Genomic DNA, 17,535 nt, shown 5'->3' with positions numbered 1-17,535 from the left:
ATTAACAGTGTACAATGCAAATGAAATGGAATATTACCTGTCCTATACTAAGCATAGTAGGCATCATTGTTATATGCTCACTTACATGTACAGTAATAGGCTCAGAATCAGCTTTATCAGCTTTATTACAAGGAAGTTGACTCCAGCTTGCGTTGCTATACTCATACAAAAAAAAGTACAGTATGCACAGGCTAAAACAAACAAAGGACAGCGGTACATTTAAACATTTATACTCACTACTACATACAATAATAAGTGTGTGAAAAATGTATATTTTAAATACGTAAATATGAAAGAAATGTATACATTATCTCACTACTTTGATAAGGTGCACAATCACTCAATGCGCATGGTAGGAATGAGCGTGTGGTATTTCTAGTATGTATAAACAAGCCACTACAGGATGTTGTTTTTTTCTGATTTCCCCCCATTTTCTCCCCAATTGTACTTGGCCAATTTGTCCCCTGCTGCCCCGGTCGCTGCTCCACCCTCTGCCGATATGGGGAGAGCTGTAAACTAGCACCATGCTTCCTCCGACACATGCACATTTGCCAGTCGGCTGCTTTTCACCTGACAATGGGGATCTTCACCGGAAGGACGTAGCACGTGGGAGGATCACACTATTCCCACCAGTTCCCTTCCGCCCCGAACAGGCGCCCGACCGGCCAGAGGAGGCGGCGGCGCTAGTGCAGCAACCAGGACACATACACCTAATCCGGCTTCCCACCCGCAGACACAGCCAATCGTGCCTGTATGGACGCCCGACCAAGGCGGAGGTAACATGGGGGCGCGAACCTGCGACCCTCCTGTTGGTAGGCAGGGAATCTACCGCTACATTACCCAGATGCCTCGCCACACAGGATTGTAAATAAAGACTGAAGGAGAGGTGTAACAAGCATCAAGGCTGCATGGATACTGTACAGTTCTTCTCAGAGGAAGAGATTGATACAGTCTTTTATGTGGTGCAATGACACACAGAGAGCTGACATAATAGAGAGGTTACAGCTGATACATTGTACAGTATAGTAAGCTGTGCTACAGAGATTCCATGTGTGATGAGACACTTACATACTGTACATTGCTGACATGGGAGGACATCAGGACAGGTCGTAATAGATTAGGATTCCTGTGTTTGGACATGTGAGATCAAATGGTGCACAGAGTTGAAAAGTGTGTGAATGTTAAAGTATAACTTACCCCCAAAACACTTTTTTTCAGCTTTTAACCAATATATGTGACTTTGGGGGTGGTGTGAAGAATTCTGGTCAAAATTTCCACATTTGAGACCAAACTGTTACCATTGTACCATTTGTATCATTTTCAGCTGCATAAGTGCCCTCTATGGGTTGAACACTGCTTATTTTTGCCCTCAAATGAATGGGAGATTTGATACATCGTGACGTCACGATGAACCAAAGACTATGGTATTTCAAGATAGTAACTCCCCTACTCCCCCTGTACCCTTTCCCGGCTCCTCACAACTCCAAGCCTATTCCCATGATGTCACAAGCATTTTCCTACCAATATGGCGCTACAATACACACAGCTCATTGGCTGTTTGTGTCACTTGACCTGTTAATCACCTGTTCATTGATTACAATCGACTGTTATTTTCCTACCAACTACTATGTAACACAATACTATCAATAAACGCCACTATAATCTTAAAAGGAAGGAAATGGCATTGTGTTGCTGTAAATCATTCCCAACCTTTTTCATACTAAGGAGCCCTAATTTAGTTCACATTGTGGCAATGGACCCCCATATGATGAGATTTGGTCTCTCAGATGCAAATCTGATTTATTTTTATTTATTTTTATGTAGCCTAGATATGATTTTGTCCAGAATTCCATATATATTAGGTTGAGCGATAACAGAGAATCCTGGAATCCTCTCAAGGACCACTGGTGGTCACCGGACCCCACATTGAGAACCACTCAACCACTTTGATTGTGCAGAAAGAAGATAGAGAGGACTCTTCTGTGCCCCTTTTTCACAAAAAGGAGCCTACAGCCTAAAATGTATTTTCCTGGTTCATTTTTGACGGGGAGGAGAAGGCAGGTGAAGTGACAGTGACACTCACCTCCGACTTATAGGCTACTGAGCTGCACTGACGGTCTGCCCGCCTGTCTGTGACAAGCGGCTTGTCCAGTCGTATGCAGCGGTTCGTGCAAACAGATGCGGGATTCCCGCAATCCTGTACCCAATTTCAGACACTGATTGTGCAGATTTTTTTTTGCAGAAAAATCGCACACCAGCGATTTTTGTTTGTGTTTGTTTGTTGTTGTTTTGTGAGGGCTACAGAGCGCCCTAGCTTAACTGGCAGGAGGCAGGAGGCTGTTTCGCCTGTGAGCAGCCGGGGCCTGAGGAGGAGGGAGGGGGAGAATGTTCCAATAGTACCCCGCTGCAGCTCTGCTCTGTGCTCGAGGAAAAAGCAGAGGTGCACTACACCTTTTGACAAGAATCACGAAAAAGGGAGAAACGGAAATTAAAAAGGGACTTCATGGCGGTGTATATGACAAGTTGGACAAGGGAATAACGTGGAGAAATCTCCCATTGTGATTACATGAGCGTGTTGAGAGCGGGGGGTTTGTCCTGACTAATTGTGCTGTGCTGCGATAACGAGGCTCGCGTCACCAGGCTCTTTTAACGATACTTACATGGGAGTCAATGGAGTCAATTTCTAGTTCGCCACTGAATGACCAAAATGATATAACTTTCAACCATTTTGAGCAATGCTGTTTCCATACAGGCCACCAGCGTTGGCTAGTTGTTGATATGTATAAAGATATTGCAGCTCTCATATAAGTTATTTTCTAGGCGGTGCGCAAACTGTCATGGCGTCGATTTCCGGGAAAAAAATCCTGACCTGAACACAGCCAAAGAGTATAGTGAGACAAGAGTAGGGATGGGAATCGAGAACCGGTTCTTGTTGAGAACCGGGTCCCAGTGGATCAATTCCTTGGAATCGTTAGCCAAAATCCTTAACAATTCCACTATCGATTCCATGCGCGATGACATCACACGCTGCGACACGCACGCAACGCAACGCAGCCTTGTTTTGTTTAGACCGCAGCCACCGGTCTAGCCACCGTCTAGGCAGAAGCAAAACGATGACCGCACAGTGCCACTTGCAATGCTTGCAAAACCTCTATTTCGTCAAAGGGGGGAAATACTAGCAATATGCAGAAACATTTGTCCACACAGAGCATGCAATAATTTTGGAGGAATGTCACGTTTCTGATGTGCTACGGAGTGACGATAACGTGGCTAACAGCAGCGCGGCTAACGATAGCGCTCCTCCAGACCCTGGCTATTGTGTGTTTATTGTTTGTGCCATTTGTTTCATTGCGTAAACCAGATTTCACCAATACTCCATTTCCATCCATTTCATTTAGAGGATGATGACGTTCAGAGTCAGACTGGTTCAGAGGCTGGTAGTCGCTCTGGGTCAGGCTGCAGCGAGTACTTCTTGTGCTGCGCACTTCTAGCCCCTCCATTCACCCAGGCAGGGAAGAGTAAAATGACCGAGGCGAGGGTAAACGAATGTCACCGAGCAGTGACTAGTTTGTCTGACATGCCAGCTAAAGTAAAATGTCAAAGTTGCATGTTGTCATTCTAACCACTAGTTCTGTTTCATTCATTCCCACTATATATTTTCTATAGGGAGATGACAAAGATGCTCAACCCAAAATACAAACCCCCAAACAAAGCCAGTTTAACAGACACTGATCCCTGCTTGGTATGGGATTGAAAAGAGCAATCTGATCTCAGAGCTGAATAAGAATACATAATTATAATGATAATAATATAAAAGAAAATTAATGTTAATAAACCCGTTTGTACTCTTTTTTTTTTTCCTTGCCCAATGAGAATCGATAAGAGAATCGATAAGAGAATCGATAAGGAATCGGATCGATAAGCAGAAGCGAAAATGGAATCGGAATCGCTAAAATCTTATCAATTCCCATCCCTAGTAGGGGTGGGAATCGCTGAGTAGCTCACGATACGATATCGTCACGATACTTGGCCCTCGATAACGATATATCACGATACTGCGATACTGCGATACTGCGATATATTGGAAGACGATACATCACGATACCTGTGTAACAAGTGAAAAAAATACCTCTGAAGGCAAAAAATCATGTATTATGCATTTATTAGCAGAATTGACATGAACTCTCTGAGTTCACTCACTCACTCATACCATTTTCGATACCACGGAGGAAAAGTTACACATTAAGTCTTTTTATTATTACTATTAAAACAAGAAAACCTATATAACCTACCTACCTACCTATATAATTTCTAAAAGTAGATATTAATGATCAAACATTTCCATTCATGTAGCCTACAGTAGTTATGTTTTTGTTTCAACTACAAACATAAATAAAGTCAACTTGAAACTATGTTTCAACTACCACACACAGCATAATATTTTAGCCTGTTTATTAAAAAAAAAAAAAAAAAAAAAAAAAAAAAAAAAAAATTAATAAACATATCGATACTTGGCGCCAGTGTATCGATAACGTATCGCGGGTGGAAATATCGCGATAACGTGGGTATCGATATTTTGTCCCACCCCTAATCCCTAGACAAGAGGAGACGTTCATTTCTTGGTTTTTCCCATAGGTTTTTTCAAATGAAGCAGCATGCCGTTTTGTTACATATCTGGGGGGTAAGTCCCCCTTTAAGAGATGTGCTTATGAAAGTATATCATTTATGTTTATGTATTTAAGTGAAGGTGATTAAGGGTCTGATGGTAAAATTTTCCACCTCAGCGCATGCGCGTGTGTGTAGAAGGAGTTTGGTGATTTCAGTCTGATTATCGAAGTGTCTTTGGGCAAGATCCTGAACGCTGATGGTCAAACCAGCACCTTGGGAGCTTGCTGCCATTGGTCTATGAATGTGTGTTTGAATGGATGAATGTAGGCATTGTTGTAAAGAGCTTTGAGTGGTCAGTAGACTAGAAATCGCTATATAAATGCAGTCCATTTACCATTCTTAAATGCCTAAAACTCAAGAATACTGAATCTGCTTCACCATTATAGTTCAAGTTCAGGTTTTTTATATAGTGCATTCAAATAATAGGAAAAAGTTTGCACCAAAGTGCTTTACAGAGATTGATTATAAAAATGCAAGAATAAAAACACAATATAAGAATAGTAAAGTAACATCTTGTGTGTTTCTCAAAGAACTGTGAGCCTGGAATGTGTAAATGTGCAATGCATACTGTATGACCTTATACCTTCTCAACAATAGCTTTATTATATTCTATATATTCTATTATATCGTTCAACCCTATAAAATTGTGTAATCGTTAAGATTTTGCTTTCCTTGGCTCCCAACCATAGACGATCTATTGGTTTTTGAACTCCTGTTTTGAAGTGTGGCCGCCGCCATTTTGGTTTTCACACAGCTCCCGTGAAGAGCACAAGACCAGGGGTTTGCCACAGAGCCACAGCTCCATCTGCTATTGGTCCGTGATCAGCAGGCTGCGTGATCACTGGACAGGCGACTTGTCCATCATACACAAAACATAGTCTTTTCTATCATCTATTTTACTCTAACCGGGTGACTTATATAAAAATTCACCCCCTGCACGGGCATTTTATCATGGGGGTCTATTGGAGCCAGCATCAAGAGGTCATTCGAGGAACTACCGTACAGCTTTTAGTATCTCTCCCACTTCACCTGTCCAAGCCTGATCTTGCCGTCTGCTCCTAACCTGCAGATTGAATAAACCTGTCAAACTGCCACTCTTTTTTTTCTAGTTTTCTTACAAACTAGGACTATATAAGTAGAGTTTGGCTGTAGTCATCAGTGCAGTGGCAGTCCTGACACAGTTGACGCTATTCTCAATCCTGATCCTCGGGATAGAGTACTGCTGGTTTTCCATCCTACCAGGCAGTTAATTGCATTCACCTTGCATCCCATCCTCTTGGAACAAGAGCGGTGTGCAAGAGTGCTGGTGCAAATTCAATGCCATTGATATCAGGGCAACGTAGGGGAAATAAATCCATATGTGGTGATGATGGCATTGCATTTGAACCTTTTGAATATTTTAGTTGTACATGACTGATCTCCATGATGAGGAAATCACTGCCATGTCAATAGGTGTAGTGCCACCGGCCAGGAATGTGCTTGTCTCGTAATCGTACAGAGAGAAGTGCTGTGGCCCCTCTGCACTGTATCTAGGTCAAACAAGATTTACTCTGTCTGGAGAATTCTGAATTTGCAAAGGTGTTAAAAAATATTCTTGCAGAAAATGTGTGTTTGCGTTAGATTTCACAGTCTGATCTTTGCTACGTCTGATCTTTGCTATGCCCTAACCCTAACTCCCAAAAATATGTACTGTATATTAGAATTGATTTAATATAGAATTTTTTTAGTCCTACATGAATAGAAATAACTGTGTTGAGGAGTTATCACTGCGATGTAATTGCACTGAGAATACATTATTTATGAGATATTTAACCTAATTAATATGTGAAACGTTTTGAAATTTAGATAATTCCATTTTCCTCATGACTCACTCTTTTGCAGATCTCTGCGGAGACATGAATTTGCTCTTTGATGCTCAGTCAGTTTCCTTGACTCCCTTCATGAACTAGTGTGCTTTGACAGCTCTCCCCCAGTGCTTTCAATGAATCATTAACTGTTCCACTGTATGGATTCAACCTGTCTATTTCCTCTTGTCTTGCAGCTGCACACTGACCTGGATAAGGGGGAGAGTGTGGTGAAGTACACTCTCTCTGGGGATGGGGCTGGCTCCATTTTCACCATCGACCAAACAACGGGGGACATCCATGCCTTAAGGAGTCTTGACAGGGAGGAGAAGCCTTACTACACCCTCCGCGCCCAGGCTGTTGACATCGACACCAACAGGCCCCTGGAGCCCGAATCAGAATTTGTAATTAAGGTCCAAGACATCAATGACAATGAGCCAAAGTTCCTGGAGGGCCCGTACACGGCCAGCGTCCCTGAGATGTCACCAGTAGGTAAGTGACCGTCCATCTTCAGTGACTTCATTTTGGCCACTTAACTTTGAGAAATCAATGTTTGACTTCCTCACACAAAGAGTTTTTTTTCTCCTCTTCAACTGAGCTGAAATGCACAAAGTTGCTAGATAAGAAGAGGAGCCTCAGAAGCATGACAGGTATAACCAGATGGGCTTCCCCCCAACAGATTTTGACATTTCAGAGAAGCAGTTATTCTTGGTGTGCCCTGAGTATGTTTCACAAGGTTATCTTTATAGATTCCCCCCAGGGAGAACAGATCAAGGTAATTCACTTGGAGAGTGGCTCCCCTTGATCTGAATGGCAAGAGAGAACTCCAAATCAGCGGTCTCCAGAGTACGGCTAGAAAGCAGGAACAAAACAGCCCAGCCTATTCACCTTATTCTTTGCCCACACATGGACGCTTCCGCATTACGTCATTTCGTAATAGTATTTCCGTTTTGACTTGCCAAAAACCCTGCAGGCAAAATGGCCGCGCACACTCTGCTCCTAAAGTGGCAAAATTACTCCCCCATTAACTAACATATCTTGGCCAATACGTATGTAACATACAAAATAAAACAACCCGTAATATCTTAATTTTATGTAGAATGCAGAGGACATGTAACTGTTTAGTTAAACTTGCATTCCAGGAATATTGTGCTCTTAAGATGACGTTAGTGGAGTCGAGGCTGTTGCGTCCTGAAACCCACATAGGTTGCGTGCGATTCGAGGCGTAACCTATGTGCGTTTTAGCGTAACCTATGTGCGATTCGAAATAACGCATCCGAGATAGAAACGTTATGAATATAGCCACGTTATAAACAACAAACTAACGCTGGTGATCCGTATGGAAACAGTGTTACTCGAAATGGTTAAAAGTTATATCAATTTGGTCATTCAGTGGCATTTTACTGCCATATAACATAACTAACTAGTGGCTAATATTAGCCACAGAAGGCAACTAGCACTGAACCGGAAGAACAAATACGTTTGCGTTGAACGCGGAAGAGAGAAAAAGTGGGTGTGGTGAATAAGGTGAATACGTGAGCACTCTCCCACGCTGCTCCTTATCTGTTTACTGCATAATCAGAGAGCATTGCAAGTTGATCTAACATGGCGGGTTTGACCATGGAAGTGGACTACAGATTGGCTCATGGTATTGTGAATGACATTGATATGTGCAGTGTTGCAGCCAAAAAATCCCTAAATGCAACGGATTCCTCTCAACAATGTCAAATCGGACTGTATTTGTGATTATTGTTCTCCTCCTATCATGCTACTACAGTATGTTAAGTCAACATCAGTGGATGTTTAAACACTTGTGAATGTGAATTAGATTAATCAGATGAAAGGAACTGAACGGTCTGTAGAGAAATGGCAGCATGCTGATTTCAGACCAGAAACGTCAAAGACCCCAGAAATGTCCTTATTTTGGTCCCTCAGAGTGAATACTTAGTGTTACAAATGGTGAAAAGCTCTTTTTAGGAAATAACTGATTCAAACAAAGTATTTCAAATGTCAGAACTGAAAAGGTTTTGATTATATTATCTCAACTGTTGTCTGTTCAGGAGCCTATTAGTGTTGAACATGATGCTGCCCTCCGGTGGTATGCCTAATCGGGCATGTGTGGCTTTGTTAAGGAGGACTGAGACACTAATCTCTGTCACCTGATGTTTTAATGCCATTGTTACCATCTGCTCAGACTGCAAAGCCTGTCTAATCAGTCAACAAGGAGCTTAGACGATGCAGTGACCATCGACACATCCGTGTCTCCTCCTGTACATATTAGCAAGCAGGCCTCAGATCCTGTCCTTTACAGTAAAGTAGTTCCGTGTTTTTACACATCATGTTTTTGAGCCACGGAGGTATTTGATTGATACAGCCGTGCATGGAGCTGTCTGCCGTGTGAAGGCATCGATGTCTACCTGTCGACAACTAATCTTTCAGGAGAATCTCTCCCAATCCGTGACTGGGACTCTTGTCAGACTCAAATACTGTATTGCGTTGAATTGCTGCGCTCCGCATACTACATAATAGAGTCTCTGCCACTTCGCAGGCCCCGCTGTTGTATTGAGGGCAAAACAATTGAATGACTGACAGGTCATAGTACCAATGAGAGACTGGATCATTTTCAAAGGTCAACAGAGTCAGGTTGGGTGGGCGCGCCTCATCGCTAAAGTCGTTACTGATTGGTGACCCCAGGATTTCAAGGGAATTGGTTCCAGAGAACCAATCACTGGCCAGGATTCCAAAACCAGTTTGGCACGAGCAGTGTCCCAGACTCAAAGAGAGATCTGCTAGCCTGGTAAACCATCCGGATCACGAGAACTCACATTCTGTTTCGTTCAGTGGTTCCGTCTGGCCTCCAGCTTGCCCCCCAGTATTTTCAGTAGGTGCACATTGACAGTGCATTGACAGACAACTCCTTCAGCCAATCAGTGTCGCCACATCCAGTCTGTCAGCCAATCAGCATCACATCCAGTCAAACAGTGTTTCCCATACATAGGGGAATTTATGGCACACCGCCACAACGGGATGTTGACAGTTTTTTTTACCCCCTCTCACAACTCCACATTGGCCCGCTGTCTGTCTCTCTCTCACCACCACGGTGTCCGCCTGTTGCTAATTCTCTGTTCTGTTATTTCCATCAGTCTTTTGTGTTGCTGCCTTCGGCTCTGGTGAAATAAAATCGATCTCCATGCTCAGCCTTAACTCATTGAGTGCCAGCCACTTTTGGAGAACGGACGCTCCCAGTGCCAGAGTTTCAGAGCGTTTTCAGTGATTTCTCGAGGCCCACAGAATATTGTGTGATATTACTATGTAAACACCGAACACGCACAAAGAACGATGAGACTCTATTGTATCAGCAGCAAAAAAAAGTTTATTGATATAATTTTCCGTTCTTTAGTTATCAGCCGGAGAAGATAGGTCAAAAACAGAAAAAATTCCAGTCAAAGTTTCCATCTAGAAGCTGAGATATTGAGCCTTTTGTGAAATATAGCATTTCAAGCACATGACTGACTCTGGAGCTAATATTTTCTGATGTGACACCTCAAAAATAATTTCCTTCAATAAAACAGTGAAAACAAAGGAATTTTGTTTGGCAAAATAATATTTTTTAGCTGCAACCAGCAGCGCTGGCCCCTGCGTGCGCAGACCCTACACCTTCTTGCTGGTCTTGATTTACTGCTGGTGGGCATCAGATAGCTTGTTTGCCTGTCTCTGTCAATCGAGCCTGCTGTGTTGGTGTTGTGTGTTGTATACTGCCCTGCGTGCCCCACCCCCCTCCTCCTCCTCCGTGGGAGTGTCTCTGCGCGACTCTGAGTGTCGCTGCGTTTGCTCTCGCTCTGCTTTTGCTCTGTCTGCACTGAAAAGTGCGCTGCATTCCCCCGCTTTTTCACAGCCTGTCGCCGGCTCCCAGCTGAGAATAATGTAACTTTTCAGAAAGAGGCTGGTGTCGGCAACTAAATCATATGGAGGGGCTATCGCAGCGGAGACGGAGGAGCTCAATTGTGGTGTCAGCAGATTGACTGCTGTTCACAGGCACAGCTAACGTTATGCTTCATGCATATCGATGCGATTTCCGTTTCCTCATGACTTCTTCTCTCTTTTCTCCTGGCCTTTCTCTAATCTGGAGAGCACTGTCGCCACCTAATGGGTCGGTAAAATAGGTTATACACATTCAACATGCCCCAAAATTTTACAGGAGATGGATCTGGCTTTGATCCACGTCCCACCGCCAAAAAACGCAATTGACGACTTTAGTCGTCATTGGCACTCAACGTTACTAAAGCAATTGACGACTAAAGTCGTCATTGGCACTCAATGAGTTAACATGACGGGTTTCAATTTTTCGGAGAGAAAAAGTCTGCTGCTCGGGGAAGCCCTTGTACTTGCGTGTAACGTCGGCTCCGCTAGGCCAGAGGCGGGGGTTTAGTGAAGCCGCGGTCTTGCCTGGGGAGAGGCCGCCCGGGGAGTGGCTCCCCTTCTCCCCGTAGCGTAACTCCTGTGTGTAACCAGGTTAATGACCGCTAATATCAGCCAGCCACCGTTCACTAACATTACACATCAAAGGGCATCAAAACAAGTCGGCCTTTTGCTTGACTGCCTGAAACTCTGATTTAACCATAGCTCAAAATAACATTAAACGGTTTATGTTAATTTGTTTATTTAATTTTATTTATTTATTTTAAAGGAGAATTGCACACTTTATTTTACCTCATTTTCTATGGTTTTTGTATTATTTATTTCTGTGCATCAAACTTGGAAAAAGAAGAAGAAAGTAACTGCTTTCAACTACTACACTTGTTGCCCAGTCTGTTTATACAGTATAGTGTTGGGTTTATGTTTTGTTTTTATTTCATTTCATTTAGTTTAAAGGAGAATTACACACTTTCTTGTACCCCATTTTCTAAGGGTTTTATATTTATTTATATTTATTTTAATGAAAAAGTACATGCTGTAATGTAAATATGTTGGAGTCATATACACCGTGTGAGTGCACTTACTACACAGGCATAAAAACGTGTTTCTGCAGCTGACTAAAAGAGCCTGGAGCAGTGAGTTACTACTTCTTTAATTCAATGTTGATAAGCATCAAAGAAAATGGTTAATGTTCAGCTTGTGTTAATGTCAGGTCATTGAGACCTATTGAAAAGTTGTTCCTGTAGTGACGTACAGTGAACACAGGTTTGGGCTGACTGAGCCACAGGCTCATGGAGACTTAGGGTATCAGGGGGACACAGAGGTCATGTTCCGGCCTAGTTTTCGGTCTTGTGATTTGAGAGATCTGATGTCTTATTTTGTGCTAATAAATTACACACACAATGTGTAGTCAAAGAGAGAAGTTATTCATCTAATCATTCCTGCTTCATCAAAATTCAATTTCTGATCAATTCCAGGATTTAGATGGTTTAGTGATATGAGATAACAGAAGAATGTACCTGTAGGAGAACCAAACAAGTTCTGTTTATGCCTACAAAATGTTACTTTGTATTTTGAGTTCTCCCCTGGAAGTGATTTTGGTATAGATGGACCATTGTATTTAAACAAGCAGTATTCTACTGAGTGACCTGTATTCAGAATATACTGTATCTATAGGGAGAAATTTAGTTTGTCATTGTAAACCCACAGCACAGTAAGGATGACATGTTCTTCATAGATCTAGCCTTTTAATTTTGCTCTTAAGTGCTTTCTCAAAGTACACCAAATTCATGCATTTTACTTTAAAATGTAAGAAAAAAAATCTTGCGGGGATGCATGCCCCTGCACCCCCCTAGGGGGTCTGTGGTCCCCCACCACAACAACTCAAAATCCTGTGGGAAACACTGAGTCAAATCCAAATCCACTTAAAAGAACGACGAAAACGACAGTACTCCTGTCCTGCTCTTGTTTAGTTCTTGTAACTGCACTTACACTGTGTAAACTTGACAGACATTGACATTACTGTTCGTTGCTCCGGGAGGCAGCCACAGAGCTATGGGAGCAGGCATTGCTGTTTGGCCAACGGCGTCCCTGACCGTCCAGTTACGATGTCAACTACAAGGCAGGTCCATGATTGGCTAGTGCACTCTGTAATTCCGGAAACTGCGGGTGTTTTCCGCAGAATGAAACAGAATGTGAGGTCACGTGACCGGATGGTTTACCAGACTAGAGATCTGCAGCCTGCAGTAACATGTATCAGCATGAAAATGGGGCTGGTGCTGAGACTATAGGCTGGCAAGGCAGATGTTTGTTGCTTACATTTTCTACTGAATTTGACTACATCTGTATAAAAAGATGCTTTTCGGAAAGTTGTATGATGTATTATGTATCTGAGAAATCAACAGAAAAGCTTTGTCAAGATTTGGCAACCTTACTATAAAAATAGAAACACTGCCACTACATATTTCAGAGGAATTGTTGACATACAGCAGCTATAATGTCTCCTAACTACGCTGTAGCCTCTTTTACTATATATTGTATTTATTGTTTTATTATGTCATTCATCCCTTTATTTGCGTGGGTATTCTATATGCACCCTGATGGCTGGTGGTGATGCTGGATGGGTGGCCTAACAAATGCCCATTATACCCATTAGAAGGGCATGAAGAAGGGTTCCAGGCACATCCCCCTTATTATTATTTTCTAGTCTGGATTTTTTGGGCATAGTTTTTAGGTGACATAGTTCACACTGCAGCAGCAGCAGCAGCAGTTAGGGGACAGTTCACACTATTGCAGCAGCAGCAGCAGTAGTGAGATACACAGTTACAGCAACAACACTATAGCATATAAGTGCTCTACAACAACACTATAGAGAAGTACCCACAAGAATGGCCTGATGCCAAAAACTCTGTATCTCTCTCTATCTCTCTCTCATATGCAGGCACCATTTGACTATTTTTCTGAGTCCTCAAGATTGATACAATGATGGAATGATATACATGACAGAACAGAATACTATGTACTGGAGCCTACAATGAATGCATATGTATGCATATTGGTATGTGTATGTAAAATCACCCCCTCCCTTTTTTTTTTCTTTTTTTAGTCCTTGTGTTCGTGTCCTTATCTTTGGGGTGGGGGTGCGGAGCAGGACTGTAACTATTGAGTACTGTATTAACCTTTTATGGAATTTACAATGCCAGCTAGTTAAAGGAGATGAGCTATACCTCCAACAAGTAATTACTTTGTCCCTGTTACTGCAAGAATTTGGAAGACTGCCATCTTATTACTATTCCGCCATGGCCCTTTGTTTTCTTAATGGTGACTTAATGAATGGCTGCACCAAAGAGACTTTTTACCCCTGCTTTTTTTCAACTAACAGCCACTTAGTAATGCTACAAATGTTCAAATCAAAAGCTTACAACAGAAAGATACTGTAACAATTCCCCAGCACCATTCAGCAACACTCCTCCTCGATACACTCCAGGATCCAGACCAAAGGTCTTTTCAACTTTCCTATGCCGTAGCTTCATGAATTGTGATCCATCATTCATTCGTGTTAAATGAGATCAGTCAGATCAGTCGCTCTGTAGTCTCGCTGGCCAGCCTCCTCTCCCTTCCGTCCGAGGAGTCTGGCGCCACAGGTCTCCATAACTGGGATAAACCCTCCCCTGATCTACTCTGCTCTCCCATTGGAGCGACTGTTTCGGTGGCAGCCGGATGTCCGCTCCCGGCTTATTACAAACTCTGTCATTGGCTCCGACCATGTCAATCAGAGCGGCTTCCCCTCCCTCCTCCATGTGTGTGGCTGTAAATAGTGCCCTGCCGCCTCATTGAAAACAACAACGCTAACTAGCTAGCAAGATAACGGCAGAAACCTACACGCTAGCTCGTTGCTACACGCTGAAAACGGCAAGTTGGATTGTTTGAAACTATTTTCCAAGGGCACTGCCGCTATGCGCCACCCATCGCAATCCCACTATGGAGACCTGCGGCGCCAGACTCCTCGGACGGAAGGGAGAGGAGGCTGGCCAGCGAGACTAGTCGCTCTGTTAAGGGATTTTATTATTATTATTATTATTATTATTGTAATTATTATTATTATTATAAAAATGCAATGTCTTTTTCTCCCTCACAGGGACGTATGTGACTCAAGTGACAGCCACAGATGCGGATGACCCCACCTATGGAAACAGTGCTAGAGTGGTGTACAGCATCCTCCATGGCCAGCCATACTTCTCTGTTGACCCTAAAACAGGTACAAAAGTCAAAGTATTAAATCATGACATTTTCATATAAATACATTTGTTTTTTTACCGTCTATTAAAATAACACAGTAGTTACATAGTTCATGAACGTTTTTTTTTCTTTTTTTCCCTTTTATACATTTGTTGTTCTAAACACTTGGAAGTGATGCCTTTCACATTTCTGGAAGCAGCAACAGCAGTTTATTTGGAATAAACGGAAGAACAGCTGGGTAGTTAGCATGAGCAGCGATAGCCACCATGGCTGAACAGGCAAAGAAAAGAGCGCCACCTAGAAAAACAAACTGCATCAACAGAAAATCCAAGGAAAAAGACGTTGCAGTATTTCCCACACTGGTAGATTGACAAGTGTTCTCTGGGAAGTACATTGTGAAAACACCATAGTAATTACTGCTTAATAGCAGCCATGATGTAAAATAAGGGGGGGGGGGGGGAACAGATTTTGGGAGTAAAAGGATCTTATTAGCACAGTTGACAGCTTGCTCAGTTAGATGTCATGCCCCCCCCCCCCCCCGCATTCTAAGCAGCAGAATGTGCCCAAACTGCTGTGTGTTTTGTTTGTCGTGAGGATCCTGACAGGGTATGTGCTATGGCCGCTGCTGCAAAGTCAGGCGGCAAACCAGTGGTGGAGTCTAGTTTATTGTAGTGGGTATACTAAGTTTTGACATCAGCCCGGAGACCTTGTTTTCTCAGCAAGAGTCATGACTTGTGCTCAGGCAATAATTAGGAAAGCCTAGGGGACCGAGATAACTCCCTCCCTCCCTCCCTCTCTCTCTCTCTCTCCTTAAATACAGTAATGAGATGTACTGTAGGCCTGAATAAATTAAGTAGCCTATAAACAAACCAAAACATGTTGGTTATCCTTATTTACTTTAGTGGTAATTCATTTTTCAAAAGGCAAGTGATAATTTAAAACCGGATAGAGCATCATCCTACAATATATTGCATTTAAAATGTGCATCAGTGCAGATAGATATATTTGTGCTTCTGTGGTGGTGATATGATGGAGATATGACCATCTACAATATAATGCGTTTCTATGGTGTTTCGTATAAATAGCCAGCCGAAACTGGTGCTCGTGCCACAGTGTGACCGACCTGATCCATTAACATGGGCGCCGAAGGAAGCGGCCTCTGCCTCGAGGCAATTCCGTGGCCGGTCTGAACAGGGATTTTATGGAAGTGTGAATAGAGAAGATGCCTTCCCCTTCAAAACCTATTTTATTGCAGTTATAGTTATATACACGTGCACCCAAACCTGTGTTTACGCTCGGAACCTGGCGATGGTATCTTCGCCAGAGTGCAAAATTACACTTGTGGGAAGCAGACAATAGCATAAGAGGCGCGCAAAGGCCAGTATTCTGCGTGGACATGCCTGGGCCACGCCTACACCTGTGTCTGCGCTTAGATCCCGGGGCAAAACTGGATGGTGGAGGCAGACAATTGCATAAGACGCAGGGAAGATGGCATAAGAGGTGCGCAAACGATATCACCTGTACGACGATAGGGCCCTTAGTCCTTCAACCAATCAGCATAGCCAAAAATCCAATCGAAATCCACTCGGAAGAACGGCGCAAACGTCTTTTCCGCAGAGAAACTCTGGAATGGCTGGGAAGTCTAGACTGATCCGTGAGGTGAAACAGAAAGTGAAACAGAAAGTGAGTTCAGGCGATCAGGATGGTTTTCACCAGGCTAGGGAGCATTAGGGAATAAAACGTGGGCGAGAGAGAAAAGGAAGGTAGCAACAACACATCTAAATCACCATGCCTGATCCTTCTCAGAGGAGACCCCAACTCAAAAAAAAAAGATGAGAGATGACAGGAATGTCAAAAATCAACATGGTTTTCAATTTTGTATTCACATGTTTTGGAGACTGTGGATCAAATGCAGCATCATCACCATATTAACTGGAGGGAAAACGGGCAGACCCACCTACGCTCAGAGCTTGCTTTTAGCCTGACAACCTCCCACCGACCTAGGTATTAATCTGCAGTACAAACGCTCTCTGATCTCAGGGTTTCTGATCCTCAAGTGAATCATTATATGGCCTCACCAAAGTTCCCTGTTGAATGTCAAGTGTCTCCTGCTTGTGAAATGACCTCCATTCCAGCCTTGGACGGTTAGCACATGTGCAAACTCTTACTGCGGAGTACTTTCTAAGTGGGCTTCTCGGAGCGGAGTCAATTGTACATTTGGCGCCAAACATATTTCAGCGAGTTTTATTGTTTCCTCTTCCTCTTTCTCTTTCGTTCTCTCCCTCTTTCTCTTTATGATGTGCTTTGCTCATCAATCTGTCTCTACACTAGGGGTGATAAAGACAGCCTTGCCCAATATGGACCGAGAGGTGAAGGAACAGTACCAAGTTCTAATCCAGGCCAAGGACATGGGGGGCCAGCTGGGGGGCCTGGCCGGGACCACCACTGTTAACATCACCCTCAGCGACGTCAACGATAACCCGCCCAGGTTCTCCAAAAGTGAGTGTCCTTTCTGCCTTAATGTGTTTTCTATTCCCTCTGAACACACATGTGACACGGTCTGGTGAAACACACTCAATATAACAAAGAACAGTTTTAGGATCATTAAATATTTGTAATTTGTTAGCAAACTAAGTTTGTTCAGGACAAATCAAGCTTGTTCACCAAACTTTCAGGGGAATTTTCTCCTGATGTTGCTTTTAGGAGTATGGACATTCAAATAAGCTATCTTCTTAGATAGATGGCATTATCCTATCGTCAGCAGCGCGCAATTACTTTGCGCTAAGAGCTTTGAAAAGGACCTCTTATGCGCTAAATACCTCGCTGCGCTGGGAGCACACCGTAATCTCCGTGCAGCGCACCACAGTGC

General features: G+C 43.1%; 1 protein-coding gene across 1 annotated transcript in view; it reads left to right on the top strand.

Annotated features, from left to right (window-relative positions):
• Window positions 1-17,535, top strand: part of LOC310790424 (cadherin-12-like) — a gene marked incomplete at both ends in the record, with an annotated part of 138,763 nt that overhangs the window by 43,052 nt on the left and 78,176 nt on the right. The window contains 3 exons of the mRNA XM_083652111.1: window positions 6,710-7,004; window positions 14,566-14,685; window positions 16,998-17,165. Coding sequence (XP_083508237.1) covers window positions 6,710-7,004; window positions 14,566-14,685; window positions 16,998-17,165 — 583 coding nt within the window. The remainder of the gene's footprint in view (window positions 1-6,709; window positions 7,005-14,565; window positions 14,686-16,997; window positions 17,166-17,535) is intronic.

The sequence above is a fragment of the Poromitra crassiceps genome (genome assembly GCF_964638095.1).
Source record: "Poromitra crassiceps genome assembly, chromosome: 2".
In the NCBI taxonomy this organism is placed as follows: Eukaryota; Metazoa; Chordata; class Actinopteri; order Beryciformes; family Melamphaidae; genus Poromitra; species Poromitra crassiceps.
The sequence above is the reverse complement of the archived record's forward strand: the minus strand, read 5'-3'. Positions and strand labels throughout refer to the sequence as shown.